We start from the raw sequence: 21041 nt of genomic DNA, 5'->3' as shown, positions 1-21041 counted from the left end.
AACTATGTCCAGTAGTTTCTTGCTGAGCCTCTAGGGTTTTCTAAGTATACTATCATATCATCTGCATAGAGAGATAATTTTACCTCCTCTTTGCCAATTTGTACACCTCTTATTTTCTTCATTTGTCTTATTGCTACCGCTAAGACTTCCAATACAGTATTGAATAGGAGGGGTGATAGTGGGCATACTTGCCTAGTTCCTGTTCTTAATGGGAATGCCTTTAATTTCTCTCCTTTGACAACAATGTTGGCGCTGGTTTGCACACATACTTTCTACTATGTTGAAGAAATTCCCCTCTAGTCCTATTTTGTTGAGTGTTTTCATCAGGAAAGAGTGTTGGATTTTGTCAAAGTCCTTTTCTGCATCAATTGATAGGAGTATGTGGTTCTTGTTCTTTGCTTTGTTTATATGATGAGTTACATTCATTGTTTTTCTTATGTTGATCTATACTTGCATACCTGTTATGATTCCCACTTGGTCATTGAGAATTATTTTTTTTTGATATATTGTTGAATTCTATTGGCCAGGATTTTATTCAGGATTGTTACATCTATGTTCTTAAAAGATACTAGCCTGCCTTTCTACGAAGATGGCGCCAAAAGCGAAGAAGGAAGCCCCTGCCCCTCCCAAAACTGAAGCCAAAGCAAAGGCATTGAAGGTCAAGAAGGCAGTCCTGAAGGGCGTCCACAGCCAAAAAAAAAAAAGAAGATCCGCACGTCACCCACGTTCTGGCGGCCTAAGACGCTGAGACTCCGAAGGCAGCCCAAATACCCCCGGAAGAGCACTCCCAGGAGAAACAAGCTTGACCACTATGCCGTCATCAAATTTCCCCTGACCACTGAGTCAGCTATGAAGAAGATAGAAGATAACAACACACTTGTGTTCATTGTGGATGTCAAGGCCAATAAGCACCAAATTAAACAAGCTGTAAAGAAGCTCTATGACATTGATGTGGCTAAGGTCAACACTTTGATTAGGCCTGATGGAGAGAAGAAGGCCTATGTTCGACTTGCTCCTGATTATGATGCTTTGGATGTTGCCAACAAAATTGGGATCATCTAAACTGAGTCCAGTGGGCTAATTCTAAATGTAATAAATTTTTCTCACCATAAAAAAACAAAACAAAACAAAAGATACTAGCCTATAGTTTTCTATTTTGGTGGTGTCCTTTCCTGGCTGTTGTATCAAGATATATTTGCTTCATAGAATGAGTCTAGGAGAATTCCATCTTTTTCTATTTTATGAAATAGTTTATGTAGAATTGGTGAGAGTTCTTCTCTGAATGTTTGATAAAATGAATTGTAAAACCATCTGGTTAAGGACATTTTCCCCCCCTGGATGTTGTTTTATTACCTTTTTGTTTATTCTTTTGAAATGGGTCTGTTCAGGTGTTCAATTCTGGTTTGTGTCAGTTTAGGTTGGTTGTGAATTTCTAAGTTTTTGCCCATTTCCTCTAGGTTTTTGTATTTATTTGAGTATAGTTTTTCATAATATTTCACTGTTAGCCTTTCTATTTTACTTTGTTCTGTTGTGACGTTGCCCTTTTCCTGTTTCATTTGTGTCTTTTCCTCCTTTTCTCTTGTTAGTTTTGCTAGTGATTTTGCAGAACCAACTCCTAGTTTTGTTGATGGTTTCAATTGTTTTTCTGTTTTCTATTTAATTTCTTTCTGCTCTACTTTTTATAATTTCAGGGTTTTTTTAGATGGTGTTGGTTTTTCTTCCTGTTCTTTTTCAATTTGTTGGAGATTTTGGGTTAGAGAGTCATGGCATTTTTTCCCCTACCTTTTGATGTGTTTACTTACTGTTTTGGCTGCTTCCCAGAAGTTTTGGTAAGTGGTGTTTTCATTGTCATTTGTTTCAAGAAACCTTTTAATTTCATTTTTTATTTCTTCTAGTACACATTCATGTTCAAGCAAGGTGTTGTTCAGCTTCTAAATGTATTTTTTCCTCTCCTTTATCCTCTTATTATTAATTTCTAATTTTGTAGCATTGTGGTCTGAGAAGATGCTTTGTATTATTTCTATGTTTATTTATTTATTGATGCTTGCATTGTGACCTAAAATGTGATCTATTCTGGAGAATATTCCATGCACATTGAAAAAGAGGGTATACTGTGGTTTGGGTTTTTTGGGTGGGGGAGGTGTGAATTAGCCTATATATATGAGGTTGAATTGGTTTATTTTTTAGTATAATTCTTGAGTATCTTGGTTGAGTTTCTTTCTGGTAGTTCTATCTTTTCTTGAGAGTGGTGTATTGAAGTCTCCAAGTACTATAGTAGTGTTGTCTATTTCCTTTTTTCAGTTTTTTGAAATGTTTGTTTTATATATTTTACAAGTCTTTCATTTGGTGCATAGACATTTATTATTGTTATGTCCTCTTGTTCCATTGACCCTTTAAGCATTGTTTAGTGACCTTCCTTGTCCTTTGTGATGGCATTTGCATTGAAATTTATTTTATCAGAGATTTATATAGCTACTCTTGCTTTTTTCTAGTTGCCCTTTTGTTGATATAATTTTTCTCACCTTTTTATTTTTAGTCTTTATTTTTCAGGTGTGTCTCTTGTAGACAGCATATTGATGGATTTTGTTTTCTTCCCCAATCTGCTATTCTTTTTCTCTTCAGTGGTGTATTTAAACCATTCACATTAAATGTGATTATTGAGAGACAAGGTTTTATTGCTATCATTTTGTTGAGTTCTTTTTGGTGTTATTGCTAGCTACTTTGATACATCCTTCTTTCTGTGGCACTTCTGTAAGAAGGACATCTCTGTGTTTCCTGCAATGCTGGTCTTATTTTTACAAACTCCCTTGTTGTTGTTGTTATGTGCTGTCGAGTCACTTGCGACTCATAGCAACCCTATGTACAACAGCCCTAAACTCTGCTCTGTCCTGTGCCAATTGTACTGTTTCTGATACACCCATCCCGACTACCCCAGTCACTGAATCAATCCAACTCATAGAGGGCCTTCCCCTCCTATGCTGTCCCTCCACCCTGCCAAGCATGATGACCTTCTCCAAGGACCGGTCCCTCCTTACAACATGTCCAAAGTATGTTAGACGGAGCCTCAGAATCCTTGCCTCCAAGGAGCCACCCCTTTTAACCCTTTCCAGGATGAATCTGTTTTTCTAGCAGATGTGGTACCCTCAATACTCCTCTCCAGCACCACAGCTCAAAGGCATCAATTCTCCTTCTATCCTTCTTAGTCATTGTCCAACTCTCTGATGCTTAACAAGTGATAGCAAAGACCATGGCCTGTATCAGATGCACCTCAGAGAGACACCATTGCTCTTCAGTACTTTGGAGAGGTCCCTAACAGCAGACTTTCCCATGGCAATACGTCTTTTAATTTCCTGGCTATGGTGCCAAAAGTGTTGACTGTGGAGCCAAGCAAACTAAGGCTGTGAACACTCTCAATCAGGTTCTGTTTTTCTGGGAAAATCTTGCTCTCTCCTTCATATTTGATGGACAGTTTTTGTGGGTACAGTATTCTTGGTTGATAGTTGTGTTCTTTGAGTGTTCGATATATGTCACTCCACTGTTTTCTTGCTTGCCTGGTTTTTGCTGAGAAATCAGTATTTAATCTTATCTGCTTTCTGCTATAGGTTACTCTTTGTTTTCCCTTGGTGCTTTCAGAATTCTCTCCTTATCTCTGTTCTGGCAAATTTGACTATGATATACCTTGGTGTTTTTCTATAAGTTATTTGCTCAGCTTCTTTAATATATATTCTCTCATTCTTCATTATGCCTGGGAAATTTTCTTCTAGTAGTTCTTCCACAACTTTCTTGGTGTTTTTACTTGATTCTTTCTGTGCTGGGATTCTGATGATGTGCATGGTATTTCTCTTGATGGTGGTGTCCCTCATTATTCTTATGTTGGTTTTTTTTTTCCTTTTCCTTCCTTTTTGATCCTGCTTTTGCTCTAGCAGATCAGTAGTAACAATTCTATCTTCTATTTCACTGGTTCTGTGTTCCATCTTTTCAGTCCTTTTCATGTGTCCCTCCATCCTGTTGATAGCATCTGAAACACTGGACCTCTTATTTTGGATCGTTTTTTTGTTTGTTTGTTTTTGTTTTTCCAGTGCCAGTAATGTCCTGTTTGTTTTATCTGCATTATTCTGGGGTTTTTGTTTTTTTTTAAGTTCCTCCTGATTTTTGCTTGCAGTGTCCTGTAATTCTTCCTGTGTGTCTTTCACCCATTGAAAATATTCAATCATTTTTCATTTAAGTTCTGTGTCAGAAAGTTCCATCAGACTTTCTGGATTCAGGACATTCATTGATACTATGTCACCTCTTGGGGGTGACATCATGCTTTACACTTTTGTAGGGTGTGAGTTAGCCTACTTCTTTCATGGCATTGCTGTGGTAGAGTTTTTCATGCCTGAGATGAAGATAGGTTCTTGATCTGAATACAATGCTCTAGAAATTGGTAGGGAAGCTACCCTACCTGTGTTTCTTTCTGAAATTCTGACTCAAGGGAAGGTTCAGTTCAGGGCCTATGAGAGCAACCTCTTGTAGCTAAGTCAGATCAAGATGCTCTGGATTAAATCCAATTTGATTGACTGGACATACAGGAATGGGTTTGGAGTGGGATGGGGGGTGGGGTACCATGGTGGGTGGTGTGGCCATGTGTGGCGACCTCAGGCAAATTTCAGCTTTCCAGGTGTGCTTATGCGTGGAGTCTATACTCAAATTTCAGCTCTCCATTTCCCACCCAGTGGCTCTTGTTCAGCAGCCCTTGCCCAGTGGCCATCAACCCAGGGGCTCTTTCCCAGCAGCTCCTGCCCCAGGGGGGCCCTTGGTCCAGTGGGACTTAGGGAAACTCAATCAAATTCCTACTGACCTGTTTGCTCCTGGCTGGTTGGTGGAGCTTAAGAAAACTCATTCAAATTCCCACAGATCTTTTTGCTCCTGGTGGGTTCGCAGGGCCCAAGAAAATGCAGTCAAATTCCACAGTCCTGCTCGCTCCTGGCAGAGCTTATGAAAACTCAGTCACATTCCCACAGACCTGCTTCCTTTTGGAGGATTGGTGGGGCCCAAGAAAACTCAGTTAAGTTCCTATAGACCTGCTTGCTTCTGGGGGGTCAGTGGGGACCAAGAAAACTCAGTCAATTTCCCACTGACCAGCTTCCTCCTAGTGGATGGGTCCTAGAGTGGCTTGGCTGGCAGCTTTCAGTGTGGCCCGTGGCTCACTGCTCCTGTGGCTCCCAAATTAATAATTTTAATAAAAGTTCTGACTAAAATTCCTACTGTCCACATGATGCTGTGTCTGTCTCTGTGTGTCACATCAGTCACTCTGGCTGCCCATTTCTATGCAGCGTGACGCTCCTCCAGCTCCTTAAGCTGTTTCCTCCAGCAGCGCCATCTTGGTTCTCCTAACTTTCTGGAGACTTATTTTTTGCCAATTCTTTCAAAGCAGCTTGAACTTCTTCCTTCATCACCATAGGCTCTTGCTCATATGTTGTTTCATGAAATTCTTCTGTGTCTGCCAATTCCTTTTGGTACAATGAGTCTATATACTCTTTCCATCATCTTTTAATACTTCCTGGATCATTTAATATTCTGCCCAAAGCATCCTAATTATTGCAACTCGAGGTTTGAATTTGTTCTTCAGTTCCTTGAGCTTATGAAATCCTGAGTGTGTTTGGCTCTTTTGATTTTCTGACTCCAGCTCCTTGCACATTTCATTATAATACTTTATTTTGTATTCCCATGCTGCCTTTTAAAAATAATTTTTTTAAAAAGAGTGAAATCATTAAGGAGATAATATGCTCACTGACAAGGACTAGGTGGGTGGCCAGACAGAGAGGAGAGTGCACTTAAGTTTCTGCATATAAATGTCATTACGTACAGTCAAGTTAGAACTGACTCATAGCTGACCTTCTAGTAGGTTTTCAGAGGCTATAAATGGTACTGGAGGAGACTGCCTATCTTTCTTCCAAAGAGAAGGTGGAGGATCCAAGCCACCTGCCTTTGGGTTGCCAGCACAGCTCCTTATCCATGACACCTTTAAGTTTCAGAGACCACCTGGAAGCAAAGGGGTAGAGACAGGTGGGAGAAGGGTAAGAATTGGGAGAAAGTGTGGGCTATCTGAGAGAAACCACTGTGGTGGGTGTAACCTGGGGTGGCTGTCAAAACAGGGCCAAATTCTGGCTGACAGGGGAAGCTGTGCTGTGGCCAACTGCCCTGTGTTGACAGGCAAGCAGCAATGAAAACTGCCTCATGTGTGGGAAATTTGTGGAGATGAAGAAAGAGAGGTCACTTTTCCATATCTGTGTGTATAGTACATATACAGCATCCATGAATTAGGGAGCTCTGGTGACCTGGTGAGTAAAGACATTGTATTGCTCCCGAGAAAAGATGGGCATTCTCCTCTCATGTGACTCACAGCCTCTAAAAGCATGCTGGGGGTCAGTTATGAGAAGACTTTGACCTGACGGCACACAAGAACAATGGCAACATACATGGACTAATTAGAACAAAACAAAATTAAGAGCTTAAACAAAGCAAAAAGCAGGAACTAGGTGACCAGGAACAATAGAGGAGCCCAGGGAAATATAAATTTAGAGCGGCAATGGGTAAAAAAGGGTCCCAGTTTCTCAAGTTCTATACAATAAAGGGGTAATGGCTCTGTATACTGACATGAGGATATGTGTCTTTCAGGTGCTCTCGTCATGACTTGTTTATATAGTTTTAAGGGAAAGCTTTTTAGCCCATCACCTTTTACCACCCCATTTAATCTTTTACCATCAGCATTGTCTAATATTATGAAATATTAGAGAAACAAAGATGTTTCTTGGAGTCATGTTCAAGTTCAGTCCATATATGTGTGTTGAGTTGAAATTTACCCTCCTTCTAATTGGCTTTTAGAGGCAGCAAATCACATGGGAGGAGATTGTTTTTCTGCATGTGTGTGCATGCATGCGTGGTGTATCAACTGTCCCACAACAAATTTATGAGGTAGTTGTATCATTACAAGCATTTTTTTAAAGACAACACAGTTAAAGCCCAGGAAGGTTAATAACATATTTGAGGTCTGTCAGCCTGGGAGTTCCAGGCTGTTTCCCGTCAAAGTCACAGAAAAGACATATTCTGCACAAGATCATCAAGCAGCAGAATCAAGGAAATACTAATTTCATTTCTGAGATGAGATGTGCACCTTGTGGTAATCTCAGTTTATGAATGTCAGCACTTGGTCACTGGGCCTTCCTGCCAAATAAGCTTAACTAGTTTAAGTGCACTTGTTTTAAAATTGTGAGGGGTGTGTGTGTGTGTGTAACAGAACATTTGCCAACTCAGCAATTTCTCCATATAAAATGTACATGTAATTTAGTGTGGATTTGGTCTTACAGTCATTCTGCTTAGATACCGGTTGAAGACAGGCCCATTTTATCCTTGAAAGCAATTTCTTGAGATGGAGCTCATACTTAGCAGTGCTACGAGGCTGCAAAAATAACTACACAGAAGGTCCTGGCCATGCTCCCTAAAGGAAGCTGGTGCTTAGAAGCAGGGCATGTCTATAAAGGGAGTGACCATTAGCACAAGAGTATGCTAGGCACACTCATCTGTGAGGACTCAAACAAAAACAAAAACCACCTCTGATCATAACATCCTAAGTTGATTTCATAGTCCACCATAGGTGTAACTGACTATGAAATTATTCTTTAGCTTGTGTCTACAAAAAAAGGAAAACAACTTGTAAAGGAATTGAATCAGCATACATAAACATTGGCATTATTTCCTTAAGTGAAAACCAGTTCTATTTTGTGAAGTATTTCAGGAGATGGAGGGAGGATGGAAGTGAGAAGGGAGGAAAGAGAAATGAACCATCTCTCTGTTCTTTGACCCTCTCAAAGATACCCAGCAGTCTCTATACATTCACAGGAAATGGCACTTCCTCAGAGGGTTTCCCTTTCCATGGAGAGGTAAATAATAAGAACTCTTTCCTTGTTCTAAGACAAGGCTATCTAAACTACAAGGGTTGAAATGAATGGAAAAATTAACAATATTACAAACAACAGAGGCTTAGATATTCCTCATTAGTTCTGGTGAAGCAGATTGTAGCCCTTTGGGATCGTGAGCAGAACTGACTTAATGGCCTGCAACAATAATGACAAGAACAATCTAAGTCTATTCCAGAAAACAAAAGAAAAGGAAGAAGAGGAGGGAGGGAGCCAACGTGATTGTGGTGTGTGCTCTGGCCCTAGGCATACATGCACCAGAGAGCTCACCATGTGGCTTTTGGAACACTCAGAGTCCTACACAGTCAAGTCAGGGTTTGCACCCAGGGTTCTCAGACTTCTACTATCTGTGCAAGCAACAAATCATATTCTGTTGCTGTAAGCTGTAAAGGACTATTTGCATTTCTTTGTTTATGCACAAAAATGTCCTACAAGTTTATTATTTCAAAGAAATAATCTATTATAAGCTCATTTTTTGTTGAAACTCTGTAATAGACTTACATATAAGATATATCTATCTCTATCTCTATCTCTAGCTATATATCGGGCACCCTGGTAGCCTACTTCTTAGGGAGTGGTGCTTAATATTCAAGAGGATAGTCCAAATCCATCAGTTGTAGGCAATCTGCTCTTGTTGCAGCTTCTGATAACCCACTGGAGGGTCAGCTATGCATTGGTTCTGACTTAACAGCATTGAGTTTGGGGTTTTATATATCTGTATCTTTAAGGGGGAAACAGTGAACAAAACCAACCAGTTGCCATTAATTCTACTCTAATTCATGTCAACCTCAGGCATTCTGGAGTGGAACTGTGCTTAGCAGGCATGCAAAAGCTGTGATCTTTTGAGAGTAGAGCACAGACCTTTATTCTATGGTGCCTCTGGGAGGATCTGAATTACTGACTCTCAGTAAGTAGCTGAATACATTACCTAAGTAATGGAGCTGACTTAATTGTAAAATCAACACATGATCCTTAATAACATCTTATAAGATTTGCACATGCTGCCAGTATAACCTGTGCAGAAGTTGTGCCTCAGTATCTTGACGAAGCCATTACCTGTGTACAGAAACGTGTTGGTGTGTCCTCCCACCACTACATCAACACCTCGCACTTTCTGAGCAATGAGTTTATCCATTTCAAAGCCAGAGTGTCCTAGGGCAATGATTTTGTTCACTCTAAGAGTTTTGAGCTTATCAACTTCAGGTTGCAGTGCAGTGATTTCATCTTCAAATTTGAGGTAACTTCCTAAGGAACAAATGAAATAAAATGGGCATTAATTAGCACCATTTAGAATTATGCAGCTTAAATATATTCCAATATACCAGTTATAAACCTTTAATTTACTAAAGCTCTTAAATGACTTGAACTATGAAATACTTACAAATTAAATGCAAAAGCCAAATAAAATTCCAATAAATACCATTGGTTACATTCACTTAATGTTGTTTTAATTCTACATTATGGATGGTATTATTTTGCCTGCATTCAATTTTGTATAATGAGGCTTCAGATCTAGATTTGTTTTTAATCTCATGCTATATATAGCTTTCCTGAAGCCAGTGCAGCAAACACCTGGGCACACGGCATGCTGTGCAGAGCCACACAGTGATGACAGCTGTAAGAGTCTGCAAGCTCAAGCTACTCAGTTTTCACACTTTAACAAAACTCAGACAGCAAGAAGTCCCTGAATATCAATGTTAACATGGTTGTTGATCACTTTGTCTTGGTCACTTCAAGATATTATCAGATGTCCAACAGACACATGAAGAAATGTTAAAAAACTCCAGCAATAAGAGAGATGCAAATCAAACCACAATGAGATGCCATCTCACTTCAGGAGCAGTGGCAAAGTTTAACAGCACAGCAAGTAATAAATGTTGGAGAAGATGTGGAGAGATAGGAACCCTTATACACTGTTGGTGAGACTGTAAAATAGTACAGCCACTCTGGAAGGCAGTTTGGCATTCCTCAAAAATCTGAACACAGAAATTCCATATGTATGATACAGCTATTCCACTCCTAGGAATACACCCCAAGGATTATAATTGAGGCACAAACAGAGAGCTGTACACCAGCATTCATAGTAGAATTATTCACCATCTCAAGAACATGGAAACAGTCCAAATGTTCAACCACAATTTAATAGATTGAGAAATTGTGATACATTCACACAATGAAATACTACATAGCATGCAGGAGCAATGATTTTGAAAATCACTACATAACTTGAGAGGGATTGGAGATCATTATGCTAAGTGAATTTAGTCCCATAAGGATAAATACTGTATAAGACTATTATTGTAGAAACAGAACAATAAATAATAAAATGTGTATGAGGATCCAAGGAGGAGCAGAGGAGTGAGGATGGGTGTGGAGGATAATCATAGGGTCACACAATTTGATGGGTGGATGGTGGGGTGGGTAAAGAAAATCGGAAAGATCCGGTGTGAAAAACAATATATACAACTTTGTAAGTAAACAAGTATAAAATAAAAATTTTATTTAAAAAAGTATAATGGTCTAATCTAGATCTACCTTAACCAGAAGTGTGAATATTCTTTTGTCTCAGTAGCGATATCACCAGTGGTGCTGGTGGCATGCATGTGTGGCTCAAGTGGCAGGACAAGCAGTTTCCCTCCATCTCTCCAGCCAATCCTGAGCAAGCCTGGGGGCCCCATGGCTTGGTGGTTGTTGTTATGTGCTGTTGAGTCACTTGAAACTCATAGCGACCTATGTAGAACAGCCCTAAACTCTGCTCTGTCCTGTGCCAATCGTACTGTCTCCAATACACCCATCCTGATTACCTCAGCCAGTGAATCAATCCACCGCATAGAGGGCCTTCCTCTCCTGCGCTGTCCCTCCACTCTACCAAGCATGATGTCCCTCTCCAAGGACCAGTCCCTCCTTACAACATGTCCAAAGTATGTCAGACGAAGCCTCAGAATCCTTGCCTCCAAGGAGCCACCCCATTTAACCCTTTCCAGGATGAATCTGTTTTTCTAGCAGTCCATGGTACACTCAGTACTCTTCTCCAGCACCATAGCTCAAAGGCATCAATTCTTCTGTCCTCCCTAGTCATTGTCCAACTCTCTGACGCATAACAAGTGATTGCAAAGACCATGGCCTGTATCAGATGCACCTTAGTCTCCAGAGAGACACCATTGCTCTTCAGTACTTTGGAGAGGTCCCTAACAGCAGACTTTCCCATCCCAATAAGTCTTTTAATTTCCTGGCTGCTGTTGCCAAGAGTGTTGACTGTGGAGCCAAGCAAACTAAAGCTGTGAACAATCTCAATCTCTTCACCATCCATCCTGATGCTGCCAATTGGTCCAGTGGTGAGAATCTGTCTTCTTGACATTGAGCCTCAATCCATATTGAAGGCTGCAGTCCTTGATCCTCTGCAGCAAGCGATTCAGGTCCTCCTCAGTTTCAGGAATCAGGCTTGGTAGTGACTGTAAACCCAGACAGAGATGTTGCCCTGCTCTCTTGTCCTGCGCCTGGCTACAGGGGAGGCCGCCATATAGTTCTTAGGCTAATTTCTAAAGAGCATCATTAAAATAAATACACATATCTTAAATTCATAATTTCTCATCCAGAACTTTCAAATACCCAGGAATCTGTAAACTCTGTTGGAAAGTATTCATCTCTCCAAAGAGCAGTAAAACTTAAGAATGCATTCCTTGTTAACACTATGATGTGTGGGTTCCACTCTTCCTTCAACTTCCTGGGACTGCTAATCAGTTCAAAACTATGGAGAGGCACCTCAGGAAACAGGCCTGGTGATCTCACCAGGAGTTCATGGCCATGGACACCCTGTGGAGCCGGTCTACTCTGTTCATGTGCAGCTGCCAGGATCAACCTGATGATAACTAATGATATTTGTGTCATGGGTATTGTGAGGCACCTAAATGCAGCCAACTTGGCAAATGGACATTATCAGGGAAGATAATATAACTAACCTTCTAGCCAGGGAAACTCCAGATTGAGGGCCTGAAAATTAACAGTTCACATATGTTTTGTGTTGAGCAGAAGTGTTTCCAGTTAATTGCAAGCAATATCTAAAAATCAAGAGTTATGACAGATTTACTGCTATGGTTGACTTTGGGAGCATCAAGAATAATGTGACTCAGCACCATGTCACACTTTCTCCCACATGTCACCACGTGAACCTTTCACTCTGCCTGTTCCCAGAGGGTGTCTCTGCTTCTCAACTACACTTGCCATTCCTCTCTCTGGCTTCATTTTTCTCCATAGCACTTACCTCCATCTCATTTATTATTCTCCTATTAAAAATGTTAAGTGCCAGAGGCTGGGGATTGCTGCTTGTTTTGTTGATTTTTTTTTCTTTGATCAGTACTGTGAGTGCCTTGGAATGAGATACTCTTCTGGGAAGGGGAGAGGATCAGCGAGGAAAGACTCTCTGAGAAGGCCTGACCTCATGACTACCACAATGAACTAGAGCATGAGTATGATGTAGAGAGGGCAAGGTTCAGATCTGTGGTTTGTAGGTCGCTATGAAATGTAGTTAACTCGAGAGTATCTAACAACAACAACATTCCTGGTGCCTAGAGGAGTGCCAGCTATGAGAACAGGCACTAATGGAATGGTTGAATGACAGGAATTGTAAGACCTCCACATAATGCTGCCCTCTTTTTTCACTCTTGTTTGGCTGGCAAGAGAAAGAGGGGGAAAAAACCCCCAAAAAACTCACAACCTAAAACACAGAGAAATACCTCCAAGGTCAAAGGAATGCATTCTCAGACACATTAGAAACATCCAGGGCAAAGTATCACATACATGGAAAGCCTTGGAATGGATTCCATGGTGTCATAAGGGGAGTTTTATCCAGAAGTTTTATTATGTAGCTTAAAAAAAAAAATCCAAGGTGCTAGAAATACAATTTACAGCAGTGGGACCTCAGACTCAAGGAGCCAGGCTTCCGAAAGTCAGAGATTGGTGGTAGGAAGAGCTTATGCTGGGCTGCAGAGCCTTGGCCTTAGAAGAGGGAAGTGTCCCACCCAACCCAGACTCAGCCCACATTAATCACTATGCAATACAGCCCATGAACTCCTGGACAGCAGTCAGCGCCCCAGTTCCCGTGTGACCGCACCTCGGGCTGCTCTAATAGTGACTAGTAAGGAGTGTTCCCAGAATCCCAGCCAGGGGAACCTGAATTCCAAAGTCGCTGTGTCTCTCCAACAGCCCACCTCCCTTGCCTCCAACCTTAGTGTTTTTAACCAAGGGGTGAAGCTTTTCTCTAAATCAAGCCTGGGCTCCTCAGGAGGCCATACAATGTCCTAACACTACTCTTGAGCTTTCCATACTCACAGTCTATGTGCCCATCCCCTCCCCCCGCCATGTTCTGAATTTCCTTATTCATTCTGTTGGCATGTGCTGGGTACTGTGGACAGCTGGGAAGTCAGCAAGCAAGAGAGTCAAGGTCCCCACATTACTTTCTAGTATGTGACTTTGGGCTTCCCTCTGGAATGTCCTTTGTCCCAAGTACTTTACAAATTTACTGAGGAGACCACGGAGGCCCTTCATCATGTCTCCCTGATCTCTAGAACCCAATCACTCCTCTCACTCAACCCCTCCAACCCATCCTTAAACTCCCTCGTCTAATTCTAGATGTCCTTTATGACTCTCTTACAGCATTCAGTCACATTCACTCTTAAATAAACGAAAACAAAACAAAACAACAACAAAAACAAGCAAATAAATGATGCAGACACAGTTTGCTTTTGAATATGCTCTCTAGTAAGCAATTTCTTAGGTTTTCCAACAAGCGCACATCTTTATTCAAAGATCTTAAAGGCGGCCTCTTTATTAGGCTTCAGATGTTCAGTGAGGAGAGAACCAGGCTCTCATTTCAGTCTGCTCAGACTGGCATGAGAAATGGAGAGTAAGTCACAACTGTTACACACCAGTGTGGCCATGCTCAGGGGGATATGTGAGCTGGTGACTCAGAGCAGAAGTGCCCGACTCCCAGAGATGCAGATGGCACAGGGGGCAGACTGGGCAGTGGCGCTCTCCAGCCCTCTCCACGTCAGCACCTGGCTTGTCATACTTTGCAGATGAACTCAGGTATCCTGTTTGTCCCTGGGAAGGCCTGACCGGCCAGAGCTCTGTGCATCTTCAGAAGGAGGAAGAAGGAACACAGTCAGGCTGGATGGGTTTAAGACAGCCAGCCTTGACTTCCAAGCCAAGTCCTTCTCATGGAAGGGTCTTTATACACCACTTTTAGTCAGGAAGGACTTTCAAAGGTAGCAGATGCCCACAACACACTCTGTCTGTAACCATCCCAATTATGACTGCTATTAACAACTGTGCTGCACAGTCTAGAAGCGCGGTCACCTATGGGGCAGCTATCTATCTAGCACCTCAGCACTGATGATGCCCCTCCACTGTGAAGAGCAGAAAGGCCCCACCCTGTCCCCATGTCTGCCTGCTTCCTTTCCAACAGCTGATCTTTCTGTTGTCTCTGATGGCTTCACCCCATTTTAACAACAATCAATAGAATGGTTTTCTAGTTGGTAAAATAGCATTAATTAATTAGCTAATTAATTAATGTAAATGAATTCTTAATATAAATTCTTATTTCTGCATAATGATATCTTCATTGTTTCTTTAAATATGGAAAGATTAAAAAATTTGGATAAGTAATTTTCCCAAATAAGAAACTAGTTTTGGTCCTCACTGTCAACTTGTTTCAGCAAGTTGCTCCTGCATCCTGACTGTGGTCCTTTTTCCCATTCTGAACGCGCAGGGCTCTAGCTGGAACAACTTCCCGAGAGGCTAGAGAATGTCTCTGGGTTCATGGGCAAAGTGTGGAACTGGCCTCCTGGTAAACCAATAAACCAATGTCTTGCATGGTTTTATGATTATATATGTACAGTTGTCAGGTACCATCTAATTGATTTTGACTCTCAACTATCTAATGCGAATGAGCAGAATTGGCCCATAGGGTTTCCAAGGCTAAAATCTTTAGGGAAGTAGATATTTTGCCCTAAGGAGCAGCTGATGGATTTGAATTTTGGACCTTTTAATTCACAGTCAACTGCCTAACTGTTGTGCCATATACCTATACACATACATGTAAGAATATATACATATTTCCTACAAAGTTCTTAAGATACAAGAAAGCCATAAAAACTACAAGCAATAAATAGTTGAAAAATAAAGGACCATTAACCAGAGCACGTAATGATTTGTTGTTGTTGCTGTGTATGTCAAGTTAGAACCAGCCCATAGCTGACCCTCTGGTGGGTTTTCAGAGGCAGTTAATTGCACGGGAGGAGACTGCCCATCCTTCTCCCACAGAGCAGCTGGTGAATTTGAACTGGGTGCCTTTGGGACTGCAGCACAGCTTCTTGCCACTAGGCCACCAGAGCTCCCTTATGTAATGATTATTGTTGCTGTTCAGTATGGTTGAGTCGGAAGCAACCCACAGCTGACCCTCAAGCAGGTTTTCAGAGGTAGTAAATCACAGGAGGAGACTCATCCTTTTCCTGCAGAGCAGCTGGTGAATCTGAACTGTCTGCCTTCGGAGTGCAGCACAATTTCTTATCATTAGGCTATCAGAGCTCCCCTATATAATGATTAGACTAGAAAATAAAGGAGAAGGAAAATAACTCTAAGAGAGTTTAAGACTCTAGCTTGGGAGTTGTGGCTCTACAGGAAGACTCATTCTCCAGTGTTGTTTAACATTGGATATAAACTGTTTTCACTGACAATTCAAAACACAGTCACACTGAAGAACAACAATAGATATTCACTAAGTATAAGACAAAGACCTAGAAGAAGCAAGGAACCCATTAGATGGATTTTTACCAATGCCATCTGAAGCACGCTCTTTCTCCAGCAACACGTTTGTTATTCCTACTTCTATCTACAGTCAATAAAATAATGCCAAGCTCTATTTCCATTTTCAAGACTAAGTGTTTCATAGTGCTGTTATATTTAGAAAATACCTGGGTTTGAGAGAAAAGGAGTTTCTCTTGAAGTGTACCCAACAATTCCCACAGCTTCACCTCCAACTTTAAGAATTTTAGATGGAAGATAGAGTCCAGATATTTGAGATGCTAGTGGTTCCTTTGCTTTAATATTAGCACTCAGAATTGGAAAGTTGACACTTTTGAGGAGTGGATCCATCAGTCCTTCAACACCATTATCAAATTCATGATTCCCCAGGGCCTAGTAGAAAGGAAAATGAGAAAAAGTATTAAGAACTCTGAGATTTCTAAGGAAAGCGTACTCTGAATGGTATGACATAAGCTCATGATTCCCAAGTGAGGAAAAGCTCCGTGAAACAGAGATTCCATGGTCTCATGTCCATCTCTGCCTCATTCCTACCTCCCCCTCACTCCCACCTCTGCCTCATTCCCATCTCTCCCTCATCCCCATCTCCTGATCATTCCCACCTCCACCTCATTCCCACCTCCCTCTAATTCCCAAAGATTTTATTCAGTGGCCCTAGAGTGGGCCTAGCAACATTTTGATTATCAGGCTGGTTTGAAAACTTTGCCTGAAGCCAAACACCACCTATATGAGGGTGGTCTCAACATGTTTGAACACTTTCTGGAGAGCTGGTTCACTATTCACTGTCCTGCCAACCGTAGGCCTCTGTTAGTTGGGTTGGGCTGGATTCAAGAGTCTGTATTGGCCAGGCTCCTTTCAGTCTTATATCCTGTTTTCTCTCTAAAATTCACATCATATGAACTATAAAACCATTACATTTTAAGCAAAAGGCAACACAAAAAAATAATTGGTAATGCCATGTCAGATAAGGGACTTACATCTAGAATTTATAAAATACTCAAGCACCACAATCGGATAAAGGTAAACAACCCAACCGAAAAATGAGCACAGACACTTCACCAAAAACAACATTCAGATGGCAAATAAACACATGAAGAAATGTTCAAAATTCCTAGCTCTAAGAGAGATGCAAATCAAAACAAGTATGAGATATCTCACCCCAGTAAGAATAGCAAAATTTAACAGAACAGCAAACAACAAATGCTGGCGAGGTTGTGGAGAAACTGGAACCCTTATTCACTGTTGGTGGAAGTGTAAAATGGTGCAACCACTATGGAAGGCTGTATGGTGCTTTCTCAAAAAGTTGAAAATAGAGATACCATTTGACCCAGCAATTCCACTACTGGGAATATACCCTAAAGAAACCGTAACTGTCACCCAAGCAGATATATGCACACCAGTGTTTACTGTGGCTTTGTTCACAATAGCAAATAACTGGAAACAACCCACGTGCCCATCAACAAATAGATGGATAGGGAAAGTGTGTATATTCACACAATGGAATACTATGCTGCATTGATAAACAAGGAACTCACAAAATATTATACAAAATGGGTAACCATGAAGAATATTATGGTGAGTGAAATATCTCAGTCACAAAAAGACAAATACTGTGTAATGCCACTTGTGCTGTCAGGGACCTCTCCAGAGTGTTAAAGAGCAAAGATGCCTAAGATGTGCCTGACCCAGGCCATGATCTTTGCAATTAATTACTTGCTATGTATGCATCAGAGGGCTGGATGGTGATTAAGGGTGACAGAAATGAAATTGATGTCTTTGTGCTGTGGTGAAGAAGAGTATTGAAAATACACCATGGACGTGACGACAACAAAAAGGTCTGTACTGGAGAGATGAAACCAAGTTGGTCCTTGGAGACAAAGATTTTGACATACTTTGGTGATGCTGGTAAGAGTTATCAGTCCTTGGAGCAGGACATTATGCTCAGAAAGGTGGAGGTGGGACAGTGTTGGACAGGGAGATGCTGGATGAGATGGAATGACACAGTAACTGGGGTAACAGGGGTAAGTGTGTTGGAGGTCATGAGACTGGCACAGGATAGGACAGGATTCAGAGGTATTGTGCTTAGGGTCTCTATGAATCACAGGCACCACAACTCAAAGATGTCAGTTCTTTTCCTATCATCCTTAGTCATTATTCAGCGCTCTGATGCACAGTAAGTAATTGCAAAGACCATGGACTAGATCAGGTGCACCTTAGTCTCTAGAATGACATCATTGCTTCTCAGTACTCTGGAAAGGTCCCTGACACCAGATTTACCTAATGCAATTTGTCTTTTGATTTCCTGACTGCTGGTGCCAAGAATGTTGATTGTGGAGTCTAACAAGCTGTGATTGTTAACAACCTCAGTCTCTTCTCCATCTATCATGGTGTCAATTGGCCCAGTGTTGAGAATCTTTGTCTTCTTGATGTTCAGCTTCATTCCATATTGAAGACCACAGTCTTTGACCTTCTGCAGCAAGTGCTTCAGATCCTACTCAGTTTCAGCAAGCAAGGCTGTATCATCGGCATAATGTAGTTTGTGGATGAGTTTTCTTCCAGTCTTGATGCTACATTCCTCCTCATAAATCCCAGCTTCCTGAATGACTGGACGAGATCCATATTTATTCCCATTCAAAAATATGGTGACCTAACAGAGTGTGGAAACTATTGTACAATATCACTCATATCACCCAAAAGTAAAATCCTGAAGATTATCCAGAAATGACTGGAACGGTACATTGACAGAGAACTATCAGAAATACAAGCTGGGTTTAGAAGAGGCTGTGGCACTAGAGAAATTATTGCCAATGTCAGATAGATCTTGGCAGAAAGCAAAGAGTACCAGAGGGATATCTATATCTGTGTTTCATTGAGTATGAAAAGGCATTTGACTGTGTGTATCACAACACATTGTGGTTAACCTTGAAGAGAATGGGAGTCCCAGAACATTTGATTGTGCCTATGTGAAACCTATACGTGGACCAGGAAGCATTCCTCAGAACAGAGCAAGGAAACATTGCGTGGTCCAAAATCAGGAAGGAAGTGCGTCAGGGATGTATCTTGTCTCCATACCTTTTCAAACTATATGCAGAACGTGAAGGTACAGGGTTCAAATCCTCCAGCTACTCTGTTGGAGAAAAATGGGCACTCTCACGTGATTTACTGCCACTGAAAACTCACTGGTGTGTCAGGCATTTGTCAGTTTTTAAAAAAAAACTAAATTTAATAAACATTTACAGAGATTTTGGATTTCCATTCATTCATTGCTGCACTTCTCTCCCCGTCCAGCACACCCCCCCACCCCCCAGTTGGCTCCTCTCTTTTAAAAGAAACACAACCTCCCTGGTACACAACCCCCCCACATCCCTCCCACCACCCCAAGTACATTCCACTATGCAACCTTAATTGTGGACTCTTGTGATAACTATAATACCCTATCATGCATCGCTTTTAAATTATTCACTCCCTCATCTGTTTCAGTGCAGTATACACAATTTATCCAGTTTTTCTCAGTCTTACCCCAACCCTGATATCAGTCCCATTTTACAGCAGTGGCACCATTCAACATTTGTCCTTTTGCGACTGAGATATTTCACTCAGCATAATGTCCTCCAGGCTCAGCCATTTTGAATAATATTGCACGAGTTCCTTGTTTTTCAATGCAGCGTAGTATTCCATTGTGTGGATATAACACAGCTTCTCTATACATTTGTTTATTGATGGGCATTTGTCAGTTTTGACTTGATAGTACTCAACAACAACAATTTTATTATTAAATTTCCTCATATTCACATGAAAGTTTAGACAGTGACTAAGGAAGATCAAAGAACGGATGACTGAGTTACAATGTACGCATAGAAATATGAAATATACCATGGACTACTAGAAAACAAACAAGTGTGCCTAGAATACTCCTTAGAAAAAAGGAAGATGAGATTTTGTCTCACATACTTTGGACCTGTTATGACAAGGAGCCAGTTCCTGGAGAAAGGCATCAGGCTTGCTATTATAGAGGGTCAGTGTGAATGAGGAAGATCCTTGAAGAGATGGACTCACACAGTGGCTCTAACAGTGGGTTAGAACACAGCAACAGCTGAGACACAGGACAGAGAAGAACAGCCCCACAGGACTCCCAAGGCTGTAAATCTTCATGTGTGGAGGCAACTTCATTCTTTTTGCACAGAGTGACTTGTGGATTTGAATGGCTGACCTTTTTGAGCCAGCAGCATAATGCTTACTTCAGTGCATTACCATGACTCTGAAAGGGAAATTGTTGCTGTTAAGTGTCATCAAGTATAACTCATACTAAAAAAAATAAAAAAAATAAAAAAAAAAAAGTATAACTCATACTGGTCCTGTGAACATCAGATCTGAACCCTGTCCTATCCTGTGCCATTCTCATCATCTCTGCCACACTAGAGCTCACTGTTATCTGAAACCAATTTCAGTGTGTCCAACACACCTACTCTCATTACCCTTGTCACTGAGTCAATCCATCTCATCTAGGGTCTTCCTCTCCTGCACAGTCCTCTCCACCATTTTACGCATAATGTCCCTCTCTAAGGATTGGTCCCTCCTGGCAACATGCCCAAAGTATGTGAGACAGAGCTTCAAAATCTTTGCCTCCAGAGAGTAGCCTGGTTTCATCCTCTCCCAGACAGGCCTGTTTGTTCTCTTAGCAGTCCATTATATATTCAATACTCTTCTCCAGCACAACAATGCAAACACATCAATTCTTCTATCATCCTTAGTCACTGTCGATCTTTCTGAAGCATAACAAGTGCTATAAAAGCCCAGTGGTTTGGGGAAACCCTCTGTTGACTAAGCATAAGGCCTGAACATTTTTTAGGTCCAGAGAATGAAGATATTCAAGGGCTACTGAGTTCAATTTCTGGTTTTGATCATTAAAAATACTCTGCAGAGAAGAAAAACCAACACTCTGTGGAAACAAGGTATGATTCTGTACCTGGTATGTAATGTACAAATTACAAATATGTAACTTCTTAAAGGCAAAAGACCATGCTCTCTTTGAGGATATGCCATTTCCTTAATCAGAACAAATATCAAGCAATTATGAGATACTTAAATACCTATTTATTTATTTCCACTGGACTGCATGCTTAATGTTGTTGTTATGTGCCGTCGAGTGGTTTGCGACTCATAGCCACCGTATCCCTCTTTGCAACATGTCCAAAGTATGTCAGACGAAGCCCCAGAATCCTTGCCTCCAAAGAGTTGCTTGGTTTAATCCTCTCCAGGATGAAT

General features: G+C 41.2%; 1 protein-coding gene across 1 annotated transcript in view; it reads right to left on the bottom strand.

Moving 5' to 3' along the window:
- NT5E (5'-nucleotidase, ecto (CD73)) overlaps positions 1–21041 on the bottom strand; it is a 121916-nt gene that overhangs the window by 33722 nt on the left and 67153 nt on the right. Inside the window, exons 2-3 of the mRNA XM_006892133.1 lie at positions 15929–16151; positions 9015–9203 (exon numbers count right to left, since the gene is read on the bottom strand). Coding sequence (XP_006892195.1) covers positions 9015–9203; positions 15929–16151 — 412 coding nt within the window. The remainder of the gene's footprint in view (positions 1–9014; positions 9204–15928; positions 16152–21041) is intronic.

The sequence above is a fragment of the Elephantulus edwardii genome, unplaced genomic scaffold (genome assembly GCF_000299155.1).
Source record: "Elephantulus edwardii isolate Elephantulus edwardi_28Jun2011 unplaced genomic scaffold, EleEdw1.0 scaffold00111, whole genome shotgun sequence".
Taxonomy (NCBI): Eukaryota; Metazoa; Chordata; class Mammalia; order Macroscelidea; family Macroscelididae; genus Elephantulus; species Elephantulus edwardii.
Note: the sequence above shows the minus strand (reverse complement) of the source record. Positions and strands in the feature narration are given on the sequence as shown.